General features: G+C 41.2%; 1 protein-coding gene across 1 annotated transcript in view; it reads right to left on the minus strand.

The window, feature by feature from the left end:
* Window positions 1-534: 534 nt before the first annotated feature.
* Window positions 535-23,710, minus strand: part of LOC145408709 (adhesion molecule nephrin-like) — a 329,089-nt gene continuing 305,913 nt past the window's right edge. The window contains exons 11-14 of the mRNA XM_080279376.1: window positions 20,804-20,926; window positions 17,069-17,181; window positions 7,324-7,507; window positions 535-599 (exon numbers count right to left, since the gene is read on the minus strand). Coding sequence (XP_080135502.1) covers window positions 535-599; window positions 7,324-7,507; window positions 17,069-17,181; window positions 20,804-20,926 — 485 coding nt within the window. The remainder of the gene's footprint in view (window positions 600-7,323; window positions 7,508-17,068; window positions 17,182-20,803; window positions 20,927-23,710) is intronic.

Consider the following 23,710-nt stretch of genomic DNA (forward strand, 5'->3'; position numbering starts at 1 on the left):
CATCCTGAGCCGACTGCATTTCTTTGACCAACTTGACCCTGCAAACGCAAACAACACGGACAGGATGAGGAGGATACGTGTGGTTTTCGACCACCTACGTGAGAAATTTCGTACCTCCTTTTCTTCCTACAGAGACCTCGTCAGAGACGAGAGTCTTTGTGCTTTATGGAGAAGGTAATATTGCCTTCAGGCAATATATCCCTAGGCAAAAGGCTCAGGTTTGGTTTCCAAATCTTTGTGATGCGCGACTGTAAGAATGGGTATGTGCAGGACATAGTCCTGTACACAGGTGTTCAGGACAGATATCGTCGAAGATCAAACCTTACTTGGGACTGTCTGGGGCTGTGGTGAAGACGATGATCGATGAGTACCTTCATCGTGGGCGCGTCACTGTACCTGGCCAACTGGTACACAAGCCCCCTTCTGGCCAGGTACTTTCACCTACAGGAGACAGGTCTGTGTGGCACTGTGAAAAAGAGCTGCAAGCAGATGGTGAAGGTGGGGAGGAAGTTGCAAAGGCAACGAAGTTGTATTTTACAAGGCCAATAACATCCTTGAAACAGCCCTGGTATCCACAACAGAGTAGTCTTCTTCCTCCTCTCATCTGTACACAAGCCACTCGTACATCGCACCAACAGCATCGACTACAGGACAGAAGGGCGGCTCCACGTCTGGAAGACCATAACCTGTCCTGGCCTACAATGTGGAATATGCGGACACGTACATCAGTTGGACGCGATGATTTCCAGCATGGATTGTGCCAGGCCTACGATGATGTGGCACAAGAAACTATTCTTCCACCTCCTCATGACATCACAGTCCTAAAATGCTCACCTGCTCTATGCTCAGGTAACCGGCGAAAAGGAGACCTTTGAGGACTATATTCGTGAGCTAGTGGTGGGAAATATTGGGGGAAATACTCAGAAGAAAGGACTGCCACTCGCCACCGCCCACATCGCTGCAACACCCATCCGCCTCATCGGCTTATTGCCAATTCCCCACAATCATCCCTCCCACTGAGACTCGTCAGAATCCGCAGCCCGAAGGTGTCATGTGTGCACAAATAGCACCGCAAGGCCTCGTACTCAGCAAGAAGGACTCTAGGTATATGTTGTACACAATGCAACCTTGGTCTGTGCATCTATCCTTGCTTTGAGGGAGTACCACACTCTTTCAAAACTATTGAGTAAGACAGTGAGAGACTTCTTGTAAATATTTTCTCATAAGTGTAAGGACTCTATGTAGTGAAGTAATGTTGTTATCGTACGTGTAAGACGATGTATTCACAGTGAGACACTCAGAAATACTCTTACAGTGTCTGTGTTTACTGAAGGCATGTTGTAAATAATTTACTGTAAGTGTAAATGCAGTACATAGTGAAGTAAAGTTGTACGTAAGTTACCCTAAATGTAAGACGAAGGATGCACAGTGAGAGATACGTGACAGGGGACAGGTGTTGCAGTACTAAGTGATTTATATGGGAAAAAAGATGTTTTCTGTATGAAATCCAGTGAAAAAAATTTATGCATATGAAGTGAACTGAAAAGTGTAAAAAACATTCCTAGACCTTCCTAGAGTAACGTTGGCCAGAATACGTGAGTTTACCTTCATAGAAAACGAGGATTTCTCTCACCTTCACTGCAGTTCTTCTGGGAAACCACACCTGAGGGTCAGACCAGGGACTTCCAGATAATGCACTTATAGCCTCCGGTGAGTCTTTTAATGGTCATATTCGTTTTTCTCACATCAGAATCTATCATTTTAGCCTAAAAAAAAGAGACAAAAATCGAAAACAGGAGTCCCCACAAACTGGAAAAAGATGCCACCGCTCGCCAGATAAACACCTTAATGTAAAATGCAAAAGTGGAGTCAGCTTGAATTACCCTCTATGTAATACATTTTTTTTTTTTTGGTTACATTACTGAAAAATATGATATTTTTTTTATTTATCTACATATAAATACTGGAGAAAAATCATGGCCTCTATATCAAAATATAATAGAAATGGAAGGTTGTGTCCATCTCAGTTTAGGGACAGTCTACATTCGATTATTATGTTGCCTGAGAATTCATCACAGTCATTTTTTTAGGTGGTGAAAGTACAGCTCCGGTCAGATTTTCGTGACTGAGGGAAGTCAGCACTGCTCAACGCCAAAGAGTCTGAGGTTCAGGGAGTTCGAGAATTTCGACTCTCGCGTGTCTGACACACACACACACACACACACACACAGTATACACTTTCTTATAGGCATGGTAACAGACATCGACGGGAGCATCTCCCTAATCTTATTACAATCATGACCAATATTTCTATGAAATATGTTATCTATATCCTTATATATATGTAAAAGACTAGTGATTTTATTATTACTTTACTTCCATGTCACATGAATTAATGTGGTTAGGCAACAAAGTATTACATTTACCCAGAATACATCCTATACTTGTATAGTCATAGCTAGGAAACGCTGACAGGTAACATTTTACCATATGCCTTGCCCTTGCAATTGACCTTTTAATTTCAAACTACATTTGTGTAGTAAATAGATGATGAGAGTATAGTACACCTGTGTCTCGTGTGTAAGCTCTGAAACACACGGATGGTCGGGTCTCCTTACATTTTGTCTAAGCTATAGGTTAGTCATATAAATGACGGATGCAACCACGACGTGGATAAGCGTCTTATTTCAAATCATGATTGGTAAAGTAATATCAATATATAGTTTTCTCTTAATATTATAATCGTAATAATAAACACTGAAGGAGATGAATGACTCAAGTGCTCTGATATTTATTAATCCCATACTAAATATCCAATCCACTCACCATTTTTCTCAGTCATTTTCTGTAGCTTCCGCGTCATTTATGCCAGAAGCGTTTGCATCAGTTCTGGCCTGGCCTGTGATTCTCCCACTGCCTTTGAACGTGGGCCATCAGGGTGTTAGTGTTTCCCTCAATTTCCAGTTCCCAGGCTTTGACAATCTGGGTCCGCACGTGCTCAGTGACATTCATGTCCAGCTCCTTTGCTGGGTCAGTCAAGAGAGCTTAAGTTGTCCCTGCGTCTGAAACCACCACTGTACAGCGTGGGCAGTGTGGATTGGGCATTTATCTTGAATGAAGAGAACGGGCCCAGGAGGAAAAGGGTAATCTCTTTCTTGGAGGGAAGGCAGGAATCACTCCTCTAGAATTTTTATGTGTTTGTCTGCTGTGAATCGACCTTTTTATTTGAAACACGCCACCCATGCCGTGTTGACACACACAACTCCCAGACAATGCACGTGACGTGACCAGAGCGGGCCTCCTCCAGAATGTTGCATCGGTCGTAGCTGCAGGGAGAGAAAATAAGCGTGATATTTGTCCCCTCGTATTAGTCCCATTTGTAATATACAGTATTTTCTAAGTGGCAATATAGGGTGTTCGTTTAAATAAATATACAGTTACCTTTAAATGGATTGGTGCCAAAGAGTCAAAGAAATTATTACCAAAGAGACAAGTTGCACATAGTTTTTCATTACTGGAGTAACACAACTTTATGCATATAGCGAAAGTAACTAAAAGGTTTCTGTTGTGGCCAAATGCCACACTATTCTACTCTGAAAGAATATCCGTCGATATATATATATATATATATATATATATATATATATATATATATATATATATATATATATATATATATATATATATATATATATATGTGTGTGTGTGTGTGTGTGTGTGTGTGTGTGATGGTGTAACCCAGCACGATGTAACCTTCTCCTCAGAGTTCTGGCTGACACTTCTAACTGCAAGTCATGCCTTATTGCCACTGCGTTGGTAAGGGGGTTAGCTTCCGCTGCCGCAATGATGTTCTCCTCCTCTAATGGTGTCGTCCTCCTTGGGGCTCCTGTTCTTTCAAAGAAAAGGAATTCACTGTAAACCCAACGAGGTTTTGATGCATTTACTGAGGTATTCTCAAACGTTTCTATCATGGTTTGCATGGGTCTTTCCTAAGGACTATGTAAAGTTTTAGTGCATCCATCCGACTTCATGAAACCTGAACAATTTGCATATGCAATATCGTTTTACGGGGCGAACGTCACTCTCTCACCTTGTCGGAGCCACTCGTTGGGGAGATATTGCCATAATGCAGGTCGCTTAGTTGTTTCGGTCTGGACGAATGAACTATGTTACTACTTCACGCGCTAACACTGTCACCTCCATAGAATCCACGAAAGTTTGACAACGCATTGTTAACCAGTTGGGACAATTTCCATATTGATATTACCGATAGAGGAACGTGGTGAACAGGGATGTTTAGATTACTCTAAACAACAATATCTTTTCTCCTCATCCTTTATCTGTTTTATCAATGCTCGCTCCTATTTCGCTAACATAGTGGCAGAGAAATCACCTAACACACAGTTATGTCGCATTATACGGATCTCTTTGTAATTTAATGCATCCTAAATGTAATCGATGGTTTAATCACCAGCTATGCTTAATGTGTAAAACAATGATGTGGATTTGTAGTTAAAGGGTATGTGGAAAAACTAATTATCTCCTTTGCATATCATATACCATGGTCATCTGAGAACGGGAGGGTGGTGGAGATGATAACATTATCAGAAGACTAAAGAGGGAGCCAGAGCTGCAATGCATTTTGGTCACGTCTTTGCTACAGCCAGGTTCAGAAGCACTAAATAAATATAGATAACATGTAAACATGAACTACTACTATACTGTAATGCTACTGTAAGTCATACGTTACCATGAACAACTCTTAACCATCATAGCACGCTTAACAACTTAACACAGACCCTTCTTTACTCCAACCCCATTAGTGACAGGACTAAACACCTGATACCCTACACTACCCCACCACTAACCAGTAATGCAGGTCACAAGACAATTGTTGATGGTTGTAAATGTAATTGAAGATAATATGTTGAATATGATTATCTATAATACTGAAAACTTCAATATATAAACCATAACCTCATAGGTAAAATAATTATAATTCTTCACCTACATTATATCTTATGAATACTCGTACTATAACAAATCCAAGTATGCACAGAACTTAAATAAATTACGCGGGTCGTTTAGGTTTCCGCTAGTGTTCCACCTCGTAAAGTCGCTGAGCTATAGCAAGTATAGACAGCCCACTATCACGCAGAGCGACGATGCTGCCTCTCAACGACATATTTTGCTCTTTCCTGTCCATACCGTATTTTCCCGGGGACTGGTAACCCCCAGATCAAAGAAATCTCGGATGATTCCCTCCCTCCCTCCCTCTCCGTGTGTTTCAGAGCTTACACACGAGACACAGGTGTACTATACTCTCATCATCTATTTACTACACAAATGTAGTTTGAAATTAAAAGGTCAATTGCAAGGGCAAGGCATATGGTAAAATGTTACCTGTCAGCGTTTCCTAGCTATGACTATACAAGTATAGGATGTATTCTGGGTAAATGTAATACTTTGTTGCCTAACCACATTAATTCATGTGACATGGAAGTAAAGTAATAATAAAATCACTAGTCTTTTACATATATATAAGGATATAGATAACATATTTCATAGAAATATTGGTCATAATTGTAATAAGATAGGGAGATGCTCCGTCGATGTCTGTTACCATGCCTTAAGTGTATACTGTGTGTGTGTGTGTGTGTGTGTGTGTGTCAGACACGCGAGTCGAAATTCTCGAACTCTGAACCTCAGACTCTTTGGCGTTGGCAGTGCTGACTGTATCACGAAAATCTGACCGGAGCTGTACATCTGCAAGGAATAATTGTAAATGAGTATGAGAAACTGTATCTTACATAAGAAATGAAGACTTAAACAATCGAAGATCGTATGAACCCACTGAGCTCATATGGAGGCGCTTTCTTATGGGTAGCATGGCGTAGTTTGTGCGCCCGCCGCCAGGGGCCCAGGGCAGCACTGATGGTGTGTATACACCACACCTGACCCCCGTGCCTTATTACCCAATGATTCCGGAAAACATAGTGTCGAGGACCACTGCGTAAGTAAAATATATGTGGAAAAATAGATTGTAGCAGAAATGAGATGTTTTCTCAAAGCAAGAGGAATATCATGCCTTTAAAAAATCGGGTCGGCTGATCTCGGCCCCGTAAGATTTCGGCTGTACAATTACTGTTATTAAGTGTATAATGGATAGAATCACGTTAGGATTTGCCAGATGAAAGATCACGACCTTTGGAAACTGTATGATATGTTTTTCCAACAACTGAGATTCATAACACTTGGTAAAAATGTGCTGAATGCAAAAACACACAATAATCTTTCAGGTTTTTAGTAAACTCCATGGAGAGCTTGTCAGTGTAAGTCTCATTTAGAGCATCAGTAAAATATCTACATTGAATATAATACTGGTATAATGCTTTATTCATGAATAATAATCCCGATAGAATTTTCTTAAAGGAAGGTATACCAGCTCTGAGTGGGTAGTGACTCCACGCAATTTAGTGATCCGGCGAATACTGGCAACTTTCAGGAGTTTGTGGGGGATCCTATTGGCCGGCACTGGCGTGTCATTTTATGTCTGGGGTGTCCGGCACGCAGCGGGTTAATGAAAATGGTAAACTAAGGGCACTTGGTACAGGAGTGGCTCAGAAAAGAAGCAATGAGTGGGAACTGACTATTTCCTCTTGCAGAAAAAGCAGTACAAGTGATTCACAGACTGCATACTGTCATTAAATATATCCTCGTCTTGTCCAATATTCATGCAAATAAATGCTCCCATCCAATATATTACCAATATGTCAGGAATCAAACCCGGAACTCTCAGATGAGAGCCAGGCAGCATACCACTACACCACGACAAAGTAAAAGTTCTCACATTGTCACAATCTTGTAACTAATGTCCCTCCACCCCCACTGTGGGGGAGAGAAACCAGTACTTTACACAGGAAAAATCATCCAATATATTACCAATATGTCAGGAAACAAACCCGGGACTCTCAGGTGAGAGCCAGGCAGTATACTACTACAAAACGACCAGGTTAAAGTTATCTCACATTGTTACACTCTTGTAACTAATGTCCCTCCCCTCCCACCGTGGGCCTGAAAAGGATGAGATAACCGCTGGCACTTGGATAAGTAGATGCTCATTTAACATGTTCCCCGGTCCATTTATTGATCAAAATAGCTCATGATCCCAAGTCCTTTTCCATGTTATTTTTAGGTCTAAATTTTCAAGTGAATATATGTACATTAATCGAAACTATTTTCTCATACAACATCTTACTCTTTTAAGTTCAAAGAAGTAACACTCATCATAAATCCTTTTCCATTCTGCCAACTATTACTCACTGATCCTGTTCTCAGCCATCTTATAGGTGAGAGCCACCAGCTGCAGGGGCTCCGAGCTGCCCAATCTGTTCCTGGCCGAGACCTTGATCACATAGTCCAACCCGGGCGTCAGACCTTCGATGGTGAAGCTCGGTGTCTCCGAGGTAACGTTCACCTCACCTCGTTTGCTCATTGCCTCGAACACCTGTGGAAGGGAAGGAGGAGAAACAAATATATAAGTTTGGTATTTAAAGGTAAAAGATGCTCCCTTTCAAAACAGCAAATGATATGCATTTTATTCTGGCTATCACCTTAGGAAGGATATGTATCAGTGGAGGGGTTAATTACGGTTGTACATAACACCAGCTGATCGGAATGTCTGTTCTGAGTTGAAGAACATCACCAGGGATAACAATAGTTGAATTAGGATAGGGTTGAGGCTAAATGGGTTAATGGAAATGATAGTTCACCAATCTGTAGAAATGTAAACAGGATTGTAATAACTACATTTGTTGTTATTATCGCCCACCAGGCGAAGCAATAATGTAATTGTGTGTGTGTGTGTGTGTGTGTGTGTGTGTGTGTGTGTGTGTGTGTGTGTGTGTGTGTGTGTGTGTGTAGAGGGGGCCGAGACGGGACGACACTCCCAATTTACACATCTACTCAAACACACTCATTCGCATCTTAGCCCTAAGGGAAGAAGGGACAGATCCTCACCACACCACACCACACGAGGGCCAAGTGCGCAGTGCAATCAGTGACATCTGCAGCAGACCCGGACAGCAGAGCTGGTTTACCCCTGCCTCATCATAAAGGACCCATCCCCCTACCCGCACCTGACCACATCAGATGATCAGACCAAATGCAGGAGAATATCCCCTCAGGGCTGTGTCATTATTTATTCATTCACGGTTTCTCTCCAGTCATTTCTATCACGCACAGCCACTCTTCCTTGCTCAACAGACATCCCTCTCGCATCCAGCACTCTCTTCAAACGATCCATCCATCCTATTCGTGGTCTTCCACTCAGCCTTACACCTCTCACATCAGATGTAGTTGTCTTTTTCACCAATCGCTCATTATCCATCCTCTCCATATGCCCAATCGCTCATTATCCATTCTCTCCATCGCAACACCCTTTGCTCAACTCGATCAGCCATCTCCCACACAACTACAGTTCCCTTTCTCACTCGATTCATACGCATCACTTCACACATACTCCTCAAACACCTCATCTCCATTACATTCAAACTTTTCCTCTCTGCTGCATCCATTTTCCATGTTTCAGCCCCATATAACGCAGGCGGTACCACAACATCCTCATACAGCCTTCTCTTTACATTCATTCTAAGCGAATGACATCTGAACACTTTTTCCATTCCTCCCAGCACCTTTCCTACTTCATTCATTCTAAATTTCACTTCTGCATCTATTCTTCCATCCACAGCAACATGTGACCCTTAATACATAAAACTACTCTACCTCCTCAAGCAACTTACCATTCAAAAATATGTTCATCCTCCTACCATCTACCAACCTCGTACAATTCATCACTTTATTCTTACTGTCATTTACTCTCAGTTTCCTCCTTTCACACACCCTTTCAAACTCCTCTGCCAACTGTCTCAATCTCTCCTCTGAATCAGCCACCAGTGCAGTTTCATCTGCAAACAGCTCTGCTTCAGGCTCCACTCTCTACCATCAATATTCACCAGACTCGGACCTCCACCTAACTCTCTTGCATTCACCTCCCTTACAACACCACCCATAGAAATATTAAACAACCAAGGCGACATCACACATCCCTGCCGCAGCCCCACTCTCACGGGAAGCCAATCACTCAAAGTATTTCCCACTCTTACACACGCTTTACTGTTTACATAAAAACTTTTCACTCCTTTAACAACTTACCATCAATTCCATACAATCTTAAAACAGTCCACAAAGCCTCCCTATCAATTCTATCATACGCTTTCTCTAAATCCATGAACGCCCAAAACATATCCTTACCTTTCGCTAAATACATTTCACACACTTGTCTCACAGTAAACACCTGATCCACGCATCCCCTCCCTCTCCTAAAGCCACACTGCTCATCACCAATCACTCCCTCTGTACCCTTTCTAACTCTCTTAATTAACACTCTACCATACACCTTACCTTCAACACTCAACAGACTTATACCCCTAAAGCTAGTACATTCATACTTATCATCCTTATCGTTTTACAACGGGACCACACAAGCACTTGCCCAGTCAATTGGCACCATACCTCTCACAAAACACACATTCAACAATCTGAGGGAAATCCTATGACATTTTTTTTTTTCGATTCTGGCGTAGCTGCGATGATACACCTCAGATTGTCAGAATATTACTGATCTAGTTTTTTTTTTTTTTTTTTTTTTGATGGTTGGCAATATGCATTCGTGGGTGAACATTCTGGCGTTTATTTGGTCCTGTATACTTGATATAATTTTTTACCTTCTTGAGCACAGGAAAATGAAGCCACAGATGAATTACGTAATTACAAGTAAGTGATGATCATTTATCTGGGGGAAAATTAAACAAACTACAGATATAATGAGTTGGATGTTTGGTTCATATTAGTTGTGTCCTCATTTCGTCATCAGACATATACTAGACTAAAGAAATAAATGAAGCACCCCCCGCCCACACACACACACACACGCTCTCTCTCTCTCTCTCTTTCTCTCTCTCTCTCTCTCTCTTCGAAGAGAAGGAAGAATTCCTGTGTCTGAAGAAGATGATCAATCAGACATATACTAGACTAAAGAAATAAATGAAGCACACACACACACACACACACACACACACACACACACACACACACACACACACGCTCTGTCTGTCTGTCTGTCTGTCTATCTGTCTCTCTCTCGCTCTCTCTCTCTCTCTCTCTCTCTCTCTCTCTCTCTCTCTCTCTCTCTCTCTCTCTTCGAAAAGAAGGAAGAATTCCTGTGTCTGACGAAGATGAATAGAAAAATTCATTGTTGGTTGTACTTTTGCCCACCAGTTTCAGTGGAAAGTGTTTAACGTCTGAGGAGAGTCGAACAGGTTTATCAATAAAGTCGTGTTCATCACTTCATAGTAAACAGAAACGTTTGTGCTCGTGTCATTTCGCTTTGTGCTCGTGTCATTTCACTTCTCATCTTTTCGACAACCTGAAGACCAGAGCTCGGAGACAAAGGGTAGGAATCTTGGGTTGTAGACACGGCCATAGAAAGGCGTATGAGAATGAAAAAAAAATATATATATGGCAATTTGATTTAACACAGCAACATCATTTCAGATAAGATAGAAAAAAACAGCACTAGTATATGATTCGAAATAAGTTATGGAATCGTTCTGAGAGGATAGTATGCCTAATGCATATAATCTTATCTATAATTTTGTAAACGTGTCTGTCTGTGTGTTCGTCCACTATGGAAATAAAGGGTGAACTATCTACAGCCAGGGTTCTCAAACTGGAACTGCCAAACGCACAGGTGTAGACAAAACTGGGTCTAGAGGGTACCTGGGGAGGAGGGGGGGGGGAGAATAGCCTACTTCCCCAGTATCTCTTCTTGTCGTAAACGGCGACTCATTGGGTCTTTTTGTCTCCACACTTTCTCTCCTTACTGTCTTCTGCTCTTCTGTCCTACCTCTCTTCTTGATAGTCCATGTTTCCTCCGGCAATTATTTTCCCTCTACTTCTACTGTGCCATATAGCCATAATATGGCTTGGTGCTAATTCTTCATTACTACTTCCTTCATTCCAAGGGGTACTTTTATTGCTGGCAAAAAATCAGTAGAAAATATACTACTTTTCATACTATAATTCATGAGTTGATAAAGCGAAATGTGACACTAATTTCCATAAAACATGTATATCATTTACACTCAAATATATTATGGGTTTTCAAAAGTAAAACTCTTTGTTAACACTGATACAGTCTTGTTATTATGTCGCAATATTTATTTGCTTGACAATATCAGCTCCAATTCAGTAACCAGGCACGGGTCTGGGAAGTGGGAATCATATGCCCCTTCTCTTATCTTTTTTTCCGCAGACCAATGATTACTTATAACAAAAGACCAATGTCATTTACCAGAAATATGTAATAAGTATCTTACACAAAGTTATCACAAACTCATAATACAAAAAAAAAAAAAAGTGGGATTTGGTAAGGTTTCTTGAGGAATTTGGTAATAAGTCAGCATGGATTAAAAATTAAAGAAACTTGCAATGATATAGGAAAAATCAGTGAGTTAGTTAATGAATTCAAAACTCATGTAATTCTGGTAGAAATAATGGACCCCCCATTTTTTTTTTTTTTAATCAAAGTGCTGGATCTGGCCTGGATAATTCTCAAGCAACTAGTATGTTAATACTGTGTCATGGATTAGATTTAAAGGAATACCTTTTTCTAATCAGTGCGTCAGTAAAGGAGGTACTTGCTGGTAATAAGAATACTGAGTGGGTACGTAGTAAGAACACAAAAAAATGAGAAACCCTGATCTACAGAGCTTCAAAGTGGTCTAACATTGGTACCTTCTTGCCGGGAATTTATTTACATTGTTCAAAGTTGCTAAAAAGTCACCCCTGATTTTTATTTCAGAACTGACCAATTATCTATTCAAGCCAACAGGGTGGATCACGGAGCCAATAGCCATAGAATTTTTAATGTCCTCCCAAAACAGTATTGTTACCTCACCTCGGCCAGAGCCTGGTGAGGTATTGTTTTTGGAGGAGTTTCATGTTTGTTTGTTAGCAACATAACGGAAAAACAGCTGAATGAAATTACATGAAAACTTTCAGGATATTCGGGGACTGATCCGAAAAGGAAGTGATTAGATTTTTGGAGGTAATCGAGTGACCCTGAAAGGTTAAAATCAACGTCACGGAATTTCAGACGGCTATAACTTGAAACCAGTTGAAGATAGTGATATGTCCTATTATCAACATACAGATTGTCCCATATAGGATTTCATCTGGCACGAAGACCTTTGACCTTGAGTAAACTAGAGAGATCAAACTCGAGGTCACGGATATTGAAGGAGCTATAACTCGAAACTGGTTGCGTCATTACCTTAGACTTTGTTTACTGACATTAAGTGGCAGTACCGATTCAGTATTTAATATCAACATAATTGCTTTCGGGTGAGGTTTATTGTGCCTGGCACCACTTATTATTATTACAACAGGTTGTGTGGGTGGGGTGGGATGGGTAGGCAAGGTTGGGTGGGTGAGTCGGTGTGGTGGGGCAACGTGGGTGTGGTGGAACAACATGGGTGTGGTGGGTCAACGTGGGCAGGGCAGTTTGGGTGTGGTGGGATAGTATGGGTGGCTGAGAGGTTTAGCTGGATGGGTGGGTAGGTGGATGAGCGAACGTGGGTGAGTGGGTGGGTAGGGTATGTGAGTAGGGTAGTTAGGTGAGTGGGTGAATGGGCATGTGGGCAGAGTGGGCCGAAGGGTGGGTAGGCTGGTGGGCAGGGTGGGTGGGTGAATGGGTAGGTAGGTAAAGTGGGTGAGTGAGTGGCTTGGCAGATAAGATGGATGGGTGAGTGGCTTGGCAGAGTAGATGGGTGGATGAGTGGGTTGACAGAGTAAGTGGTTGGGCAGGGCGAGTGACTGGGATGGAAATATGCGTGAGCGGGTAGGCAGTGAGACAGTAGGTCCATGGAGAGCATGTCCATGGGATGAATACATCCATCGTAGGGATAGTTTCTTGGGGAATATATCTCTGGGGAAATCGGCCCACGGAGGAATATAGGTGCAGTGGGTAAAATGGGATCCCATACATTGTCTCCCACGGGAGGTGGGGAGCTCATATGGACCATGGCAAGATCAGTACGTACACTTTTTTTATAGGTCAACGCCGGATTCCCTGCAAGTATAACATTTCCCAATGGGCTTACTTCGGGTAAGAAAACTCTAAGCAAGAATCAGAGAACCCTATTGGACACTGGGAACGGGAAGCATTATTAGATAAAAATGTGTTATATAGTGATTAGGAGAAGAAAACTGGAAAATGGCTGAAGTGCGAAAGGAGAAGAGGTATGGAGAGAGCAAACTGCATCTACTTGAGAAACTCAGTATTTACCGGCCCCTAACTTCCTTTGGTAAGATCCAGTATATATTACCTCTCCTCTAAAAAAAAAAAATACTTTGAAAAATTTGCTGAATCATTCAAAAATAGTCTGAAAGTTATGAAATACGAGGTCAGACGTATACATAGTACACAGACAACCAAATCTCATTAACGGTTCCATGATTAAGTAGCCATGGCTTCCGACTGACTAAGAGTGTTGTCGGCACAGCATGCACATCTTGAATTTGGATTTTTTTTTTTTCTCTTGCCCAATGAATATATTAATTAATCCTCCTGGAACCTGAACGCACACATGTAGCCTGTAAACGTTATATTAAAAGATAACTGAGCTTCAGAAACGAACATATGGCTTTCTGTCCTTCAGTTTGTTCTTATTTATTTGCTCATCATTAATGAACAAGAATTTCGCATACTCTTATTAAGTTGTGTGATATCTGCGAGCCTCGTTCCTTGAAAGTAAAAGTAGATAAGGGTAGACCGATGTTTGTTGACAAAGATAACTTCAATATGATCATAATTTATGGTTAATAGGAAGAGACTTGATTTCCTGAGTGAGATTTATACCCGACTGCAGGGAGGTAAATGCTCAAAGGAAGTGGTAAAAATAATGGAACAAGTAAAGAAAGTTACTAGTGTCATGAAGGCCTTGTCAAGGAACAGAGATCTGAGTGCATGTAAAAGGATATGGAAAGTAGAGTGGCATAGCAAATGAATTTGTTGGTGCTAAGAAGGACTTCCCACGAAGAGAGGTCTGAGTGTGGCACCTGCAAGATTACCAGAAGGAGCTTTTGTACCCATGTTAAATTATGGCTGTGTCTTCTGAAAATGAAAAGAAATGAGTTAGAGCAGTCGGGAAGGGGTTACTGAGAATTTTGTGTGTTGTGTGCAGAGCGGATAGGATAAGCAATAATTTGGTTCCAGAAATATATGGAATAAGGAAGGAAGTGGTCAACAGAGATGAAGTGTGTGTGCTTAGAACGTATGTTCATATGGAGAGGACGGGTATAAATCATCATCATCATCATCATTATCTAGACCTCCTTTCCCACCCTAAGGCAGGGTGAGGAGTAGCAATGTCCAGACAGCCCAAATTTGCCCAATCCAATGGGCCACGCTTCCATTCACTTATCATTTAAGACCTCGGAATCCTGGCTCTATCTGATACGCCAAAAAACATTCACCACGTTCTTTAGCTTTTCATAAACGTATCCGATAGAGTCAATCCAGACACTGCCACGTTAAAAAGGGGTGCTAAAGCCTTGATCATGCACTTCTCCTCAGAACATTCATACAGCCAGCTCGATCTCTTGTCAGTTCCCTAGCCTCACTGACATCCAAACCTCTCTTCCTCACACACTTATCCCCTTGGCCTACCTCGCCTCCTCCGTCCTTCAAATTCGTTTATATATACCTTTATCACCACTCTATTGTTATCCATTCTCTCCACATGACCATACCATCTCACCACCTTCCCCTTGGCCTACCTCGCCTCCTCCGTCCTTCAAATTCGTTTATATATACCTTTATCACCACTCTATTGTTATCCATTCTCTCCACATGACCATACCATCTCAGTATAATCTCTCTTCGATTCTGGTGTCCACCGACTTCCTCACTCAACATCTCTCACAAATCACATTATTTCGTATCCTATCCGACCTCTGTACACCATATACATTCCTCAGCAGTCCCATCTCCACTGCACTTACTCTTGACTTTTCATTTTCACACCACAGCATAGTCTCACATCCATATGTGAAAGTTGGCACTAACACTCCTTCATGTAAGCCTCGCGCAGCTGCAGCACTGAAGCCTCTTTTTATTATCAAGGCCTTCATTGCACCAGCTACTTTTCTTCCGTATGCCACTCTACTTTCCACATTCTTTGCACATTTTTCTCTCTTTTCTCTCATTGTACCCAGGTATTTGAAGTCTCTCATCAATTCCAGTCTCTCTCCATTCACTGTAATGTAGCACTGGGAGTCACCTTCTCTCTCAGTAATCATCACATCACTCCTGCTACATTTTCTCTCAAGGCACGATGCTCAGAAACATCAACAAACCTCTACACTAGCCTACCAAGTTCATTTCCGGTATCTGCAAGTAGTATGCATCATCAGCATACAACAATTTGAGATATTCCATCCATCACCATTCATTACCAACACCTTCCCCCTCTCCAATACTAGTGTTTTTACTTCTCTCATCACCCCTTCCTTATATATACTGAACAACCATGGGGTCATCACACAACCTTGTCGCACACCACACCGATCATGAACATTCACTTAGATGCCCATTATTCCTTACACATGCTTCACTACCATCATAAAATCTCTTAACAGCACCTAGCAGCTTACCATCTACACCGTACATGCGCAAAACTTTCCACAGTTCTTCTCTGTCCACTTTGTCGTATGCTTTTTCCAGATCCATGAACGGGTACAAATACGGTGGTGAGAAGAATTTATGTGAGTGAGTCTGAAAGCAGAAGAAGGCATGGTTGATAAAAAACAAGATGGTTGGCTGAATTTTGCACAGATGTGTGCATGACGAGGGTCTGGCATCGTTTTCTACTTGACAGTCTTTGGCTGGACTCAGTTTCGTAGGTAATTACGAATCTGTGTGTGGAGTTTTGCCTATGAGGTGAAACCGAAATTCCAGAGGCTTGAATGGTGATTGAATGAGTCTTTAGCCCATTTCACTGGGCATGCTGTTGAGAATTTTCCCACTATACTGCTTTATTATATTTTATTTGCTCACAGGACCTTACCTCATTCGTTTGTTTAGGTGCGAAAGTAGTCGGGATGATGACGATGATGATGATGATGATGATGATAACGATGAATTCAGATGTTTGTTGTAGACGTCTGTATTACAGAAACAGAAAATTCTTGACAATTCGGCACTTTCGGAGCAGTTGCTGTAAGTAGACAACAGAACTTTTTCATCCATACAGACAGTGATGTTTGGAACACTCTGGGTTACATTGTGCCCCCATCACATGCATACCCTGGCTATATTACACTGTGCCACCACTAGATACTCACCCTGGCTATGTTACACTGTGCCAAACCAGATGCCAACCCTCGATATGTTACGCTTTTCCACCAGAGACGCTAACCCTCGATATGTTACATTGTGCCTCCAGAGATGCTCGCCCTAACTCTCTTACATTGTGCCACTGCCAGATACCCAGGCAATCTTACACTGGGCTACCACCAGACGCTCACACTGGTTATGTTACCACGACCGGAATCATATGCCGGCTGTGTTACACTGTGAATCCAAAAGATGTTCACCCTTGCTATATTACTCTCTGCCTCCAACCGATGCTCACTTTGGCTATGTTATATCGTGCCACAACCAGATGCTCACCGTGGACATGTTACACTGTGCCACCAGAGATGATTGTTCTAACTGTGTTACAGTGTGCCACCACCAGATGCTCACCCTGACTATGCTACACTGTGGCAACACCAGATAACCAGATATTCAACCTGGCTATGTTAACACTGTGCCACCACCAGACACTCACCCTGGCAATGTAGACTGTACCACTAACAGAGGGTCGCCGAGACTAAATCACACTGTGTCACCACCAGAAGATCACCCTGGCTATGTTACACTGTACCACCAGCAGATGCTCACCCTGACTATGAAGACCTGCGCCAATCCCCCATCGAAACCCGGGATGCAGTCCACGGCCAGAGAGTTGTACGTTTTGTTCACCACCCGACACTCTACAGGAGGATCAGGCCGACCTGAGGGCATGAAGGTAGTGATGATTAAGCTAGCTTTGCGAAAATGTGAGTCCTTGTAAATGCTACCCTTCCCCCCAACACACACACACACACACACACACACACACACACACTTTAAATGAAATTTAAATGAGCCCCGTGGCGTTTTCTTTGCCATTATGAGGAGTATCTTGTGATGGAGCACAAATATGTCAGATCCTCTCCTGAGTATTGTGGACGGTTAGTGTAAGGTGAATTAACAGGCAAGAGAATGTTTGCAGATGATGAAGATTGGATACTACTGATGTTTAATCGTTCCTAGACTATCTAACCTATTCATGACATGGCCAGGTGAAGGAACAAAAACAGAAAAAATTAATGGGAAGGTAGTTACAGTTACTTTGAAAGGAAGGAGAATAATTAAAAAAAAAAAAAGTAATGCTTCTGTTTGCGAATAACTGAGGAAAGCATCGATTTGTTAAAGAAAAAAAATTATAATAATAATAACAGCATTAATAGTAGTGCAACTTTATATGTGTGAAGGAGTAATTGGGAGGAAACCATCCAGAGTAAACGTGAATACTATTGTATTCAGGAAGGATGCATGCAACAAGAAAAAAGATGGAAATATTGATTATTCTGGGAAAAGGAGAGTCTTATGTATTTTTCAGTACACAGAGCGCCATGTCAAAGACCTGAGGTGAACTAGACATCAAAAGAATGACTTACATGTTAAACGGTACTGAAGAATGGGTGGAAGGAGGGATCAGTCTTTCAATAGATATGTGAATAAAGAAAGTATAACAAGTGCCATGGGGCTCCTCGGAAATACAGGAATGATAAGGTCCACATCCATTTGTTTCTTTGTTTCAATACTGTGTTTTTAATATACAGTATATCAGCAATTTTTCCCAGTTTCCATATGTTCTAAAATCAAAGTTACTGATACTTTTCTTTCTATTCTTGTGCTTACCTGCCTTCAGTATCATCTCAGTTTTACGTTTTTACAGATTCCTTCTTTCTTCTGGTAATCCAACTAACGTTAGTTTTATCTCTTGTTTCTCATATACAATTTTACAAATCTTTAACCCATTTTAATGCCATATACCTCAATCTTAAGTGTCTCTTCTCGTCCCGTTTTCATTACTGAGATGCAGAGTATTTTTGGTTCTGTGCTTTGTGAATAGATTCCTTGTGTGATTTTTGTTCTCAGTACACTGTGTCCTTTCTGTTCCTATCAGAGTTTTCTTAATGGACTGATTGATGGTCGATTTTTTATTTTTTAAGTAAACAATTTATTTGGGTGATAAATGAGCTGAATTATCCTATGATAGAGTTAATTTGACAAACCAAAGTAAACATTTGGAAATATAAGTCTTCAAAGTTGCACAAAAAGAAGTTGATGGCAGCGAGAGCCTCGAGTCGCTGTGACGTCATAGGCCACCAAGCCCGGTGACAAAACACAACTGTGATCGCCAGCTAAGTTGTGTCATTGTGGTTCTGCTGATTAGCCAAGCTTTGCTTCGTCATGACCAGGTCAGCAAATAGCCACCATTGGTGCTTTGTGCCACTGTGCAAGAACACAAGTAGAATCACACCAGAAAAAAGATGCATCACTGTTTCAAGAGATGAAAAACATGCAACTGCGGTGGCGAGCAAAGCGTTGGGAGTAAGCCATCACAACTGGCAAGTGGCAACTCTGAACTCTACTGCTGCGAAGCGGTGCGAAGAAATACCGAATCGGTGGTCACTTACTGAATCGGAACTTTTAACTGGAAAATATAATTTTTATCACCATATAGGTTCATGTATACCAAATTAACAGAAATTCGAGATTTTTTTTTTTTTTTAACATGACTATATTATAATAATCAGGTTTCAGAGCTAAAACGTGCTAAAGTTGGTGGATATTTCCCATTCAGACCATCTTAATGCACTGACAGACTTGCATTTTGCTTAAATATTGATTAAAAGCACAAATAAATGTATTTACATTATCAACCAATATTTACACAAAACAGAAGTCTGTCAAGGCAAGTTGTCAAGCTTGAGGTGAAACACTTCTGCTAACTTAAGCAAAATTTTGTTTTCAATCCTGAATTTTTTTTAATAGTCAAATTAAGCACAAATTATTGGCAGGATTTCAGATAATTAGGTGTATATGAACCTATGTGGCGATATAAATTATAATAGCCTGACTGTTACATCTTAACCTAACCTAACAGTCACTCGTCAAGCAAAACCAACCCTAACTCTGGCTTAAATCATTAGTAGGGATGTGAATATTTTATTCTCCAGGTCAGACCTGGGTTACTTAAGAGATGTTCAAACATCACCAGTACATAAGACCAAGAAATCAGACAACCAAATATTCCACAGAGGTCTAGCTGTCTACGGTCAGGCCTATCTAGAAGGAAAAAACATTGAAATATTTCTGTCTTTGTGACATCTTCCCTATGTATTACCGCCCAATTTCAGGGCTGTATGCCCGTGGAGTCAGGACCTAGCAATATTTATACTGGTTCAGTTCATAAATCACTTCATTACGACTTTATCAACTCTAATCTTGGTGCTACAGTCCCCTGGTTGTCGGAAGGTTCGCCGTCACTACTGGTCTCTAAAACCAACAAAACTTCAATAAAGCACAAAAGTAGTATACATTACTTTAATAGAGCTATCACACTAAGTCTTACATTCCTATCATGATAATATCAGCTGAATATCACAGAAATCTACTCTTTACTGGAGTATGATTCCCAGACATTGTTGTGAGTGGCGGTCTGCTGTGGCCCCAGTATGGGTTGTGACGTCACAGTGAGATGCATGTTTCGCGAGAGGGATGATAACCTCTAACTTTGACTATTTTCTTTTTCATTAATATTAAATCGGAGATAAAAATTAATGATATTCCGATGATTACGAGTGATCATTTTATTTCTTTATGTAACTTGTACATGACCGTCAACCAGTCGATTCACCTTACTCCTTTTCTCCTCTTCATCCTGCTATTAACTTTAACCCTCTGATTGCTGTCCCCTCATTTATCATATTTTCCTTTTTATTTCAGATACATATTTTACCTGCTTTCTTCCATTCAAACTTCCAGTCATATTCGTAGCTATGCTTTATCATAGACACTAGTCCATTGACATGAATAGTCTGCACTCATTTTCCACTCTCCTGTTCTTCCAAGTGTGCTTCCATATCCTTGTCCTCCTCCCCTTCTCGATTTCTCCAGTCACCATTAACTCTATGTATCCTATCCTGCTTCTTTCCCCAATCTTTAGTCTCTGTCCAGTCAATTTGTCTTCATTCCCAGCTTTATCCCTTTTCCTTCTCTTCCCTTTCCTCACATCAACAGTGGTTAGTTACCTTCCATCACTATTCGTTCATCTTTTCTTTTCTGACTCTCTTCTTTCTCGTCCACTCGCACTCCCACTCTTATCCTTCACATTTGCCCTCCTGTTTCTCAAGGCCTTCATAACTATCACATTACATTCATTTTTTTTTTTTTTTCAAGTCTCTACTACTGTGTATAATTATATTCAACCAGTTCCATCACAGTATTTCTTCCACATCAATTCTGCATTCATGCACTCTGTTTCACAGCCCATTCTTTCACCCTCTTCCCTCCATCTCATACCTGCTGGCACGACATGGAAGAGGCAAGGGTACCGCATCTTGCCCATGCTATTCCTGGCCCAGCACTGCAGCGTACCATATTCCTGGTGCGTCCTCGCCACGAACTGTACCTCACTGCCCCCATCTGTAGTAGAAGTTTCATTATCACAGGACTGTGGCTATGTCAAAGCGTTTTGAAAGACTTAACATAAAAAATCATTGAAAAATAATGAGATGACTTTACAGGCACCACCAACAACTGCCTTAACGTGATTCTGCACGAAGAGTGAAAAATGCTAGCTGCAATGCGAGTTTGACATTACATGAATAAAAACAAAATAGGTGAAACTGTGGAACCAAACCACACCAGTCCTCTTCCTATGTGGCAAGGGAGAAGAACCTGGAAAGTTAACATCATCTGTGTATATATCATGGTGATGGCTAAATGACGATATGGTAATGCAGCCTGTCTCGTGAAAACATTTCCAGTCATACGTTTATGCCATCATTGAAGACCTGTATAGCCTACTGTACCAGTAAACTGGTACTTACCTTTAGATTTCATTTATCTCTGTATATATTGCTACTGTTTGTGCAGGCAAAGCAAGGGAGACGACTATTAACCCACCACGTCCCGGAGACGTGAATTCACGTCCTCACATGATGTGCACTCATATCCCGGAGACGTGAGTTAACGCAGCAACGTTGCAAGGTCCCTAATTTGCACAATTTTCAATTTTCGCAAGTGATTTCGCGAGTGATTTTTGGCACGTATACACGGGACACCTTCCTCTATTCCTTTACAAGATGCCAAGCAGGGACAGTGCCTTACACCGCATAACCACTCCCCCCCCCTGCACGCCATTGTCTCGGCAATTCACCGGTTACCAGTGACCTGGCCAATAAAGACATTCAGGGCCAGAGTGATTCCCCAATCGATGACAATGTGGAGGACAAAGTTTACATAGCATTAGAGGAAGAAACAGTCAGAAATGATGATCAGGTAATGTGGGAAAAAAAGGTCATGAATGGTGATGAGTTAGTGAGTGAAACAATGCTTATAATGCCTATATTACTGTTTGAAAACCAATATACTCTTGTACTACATATAAATTCGTACCAAGTAAATAAATAAATACTGTTTATGAGTGGATAAAATAGTTACCCTCCCATAGAACTCGTTTTCTTTGGTGCCAGCCTGTTAGAAAACCCAGTCAGGTAAGGAGATACTCGTATCTAGATCGAGTATTTTAAACCTCAGGTGAGCGATTTCTCTATGAATTTTCGATGTTTCTCACCAAAAGCGGATGATTGAGCCAAAAAAAAAAAAGGTCCAAAAATGTCGGGACTGGGAAGTACCACTGCCCAGAAAACGTCGGGATGGGGCGGGTTAAACAGGTAGTAGGGTTTGTATGTTCTACCACGCATAACAGTATAACTACCGTATAATTTGGGAGACTATTTAAGCTACACCAGACCTCCATACACACAAGGAAATCTTTTGAATAAGTAATGATAATACCTAGGTGATTTGTTAACATTCACCTCAATATTAAATAAATAAACCAATGAGTAAATAAAAAAAAAAAAAACATAATGCACCAAACTGAGCATCATACAGCACCATTGATTACGTTGTGTCAGACTGTTAAAGCTACACTGGATGTACACACAGTATTAATAAGGTTATGGAAAAGTAATTGGTGCTACTTATATGACCTTTTTTCTTTGTTCTAGACGATGTTGCATGAAAAGGCCACTAATCGCCAAATTGAGCACCAAAACTGTTATATTAGAAGCACCTAAACCCTCCAGTCAGATGACGTATTATTCAGTTATTCTTGCTACCTCCAGACGTTTTTAATCACCTTACGACCAACACTTCAAAATACATGGATTACATTATGAAGAGTCTATCCTAGCTTTAGGTTTATTTAAGTGGTTTGGAAAAGGATTGTCATCAGATTCATTTTGTTAAAATCACAGTGCAACTAATGACTTCATTGAGAACCTCACGGAAAAGTAATAGTTGCTCTTCATGTTTTTTTTTTCTCAAGATTCACAACCACATTGCCAAAAAAGAATAAAAAGTGGCAAACTGGGAGCAAAACTGTATTATATCAGAAGTTATTAAAGTTACAACCGACGTTTACATACATTTGGAAAACTTGTGAAAAAAATTAGATTCTTAAGTGGCTTTTCCCAAAATCTGTCAGCAAACTGCTGAAAAAGCCCCTTCCCCCCCCCCTATAAGCAACAAACTGAGCACAAATACTGAGTCAAGTATGTGACCCACCATGCTTCGGCAGGAGGGTCCTAGCCTCTTGCTCTGACAGTGAGCACATTCTGAAATATGATAGATCATTTCATAGTGTCCATTGGCATCAGGCAAATGGGATGGTACTGTTCTTGTTTCATTTAAAATAGTAATATTGCTAAGCCTGCTTTCTCAGACACCATGCACATATTCAAGTGTGGACGTCTGTAACTTTATTTACTTATATATTTACCCACTCAGGCACAGTCACGCGATTCGCGTTCCATGTAGTTTGTTACAAAGAAGCACAGTCACGAGAATCGCGTTCCTAAGCAGAAAAAGCGCCGTCAAAAGAAAAGCTTTTGGCCAATTTGTGTCAAATTTTGGTGTGTTCCAGTGTGTGCATCTCTTTTCCAAGGCAAGCATTTGGCAACACTGTGACTGCTCTGATAAGACAATGCGTAGCAGAAATATCTCAGTATCTCACGACCAGCCAGGCAGGAGAGTAGCACGGCTGTCAGCATCCCCTTAACCCTTAGCCGCCGGGGGGACCCCGGCTGTGGCACACGCCTCTCTACGGGTGATTTCCGAGATCTTGGAAAAAATACCCTTACTTCAAACCCTCATATCTGACAAACTGTAATAGCTAGAGATTCAAATGAAGTTCATAAG

This window comes from Coenobita brevimanus, chromosome 78, assembly GCF_032717465.1.
Source record: "Coenobita brevimanus isolate Jiangsu-jjx chromosome 78, ASM3271746v2, whole genome shotgun sequence".
Classification (NCBI taxonomy): domain Eukaryota; kingdom Metazoa; phylum Arthropoda; class Malacostraca; order Decapoda; family Coenobitidae; genus Coenobita; species Coenobita brevimanus.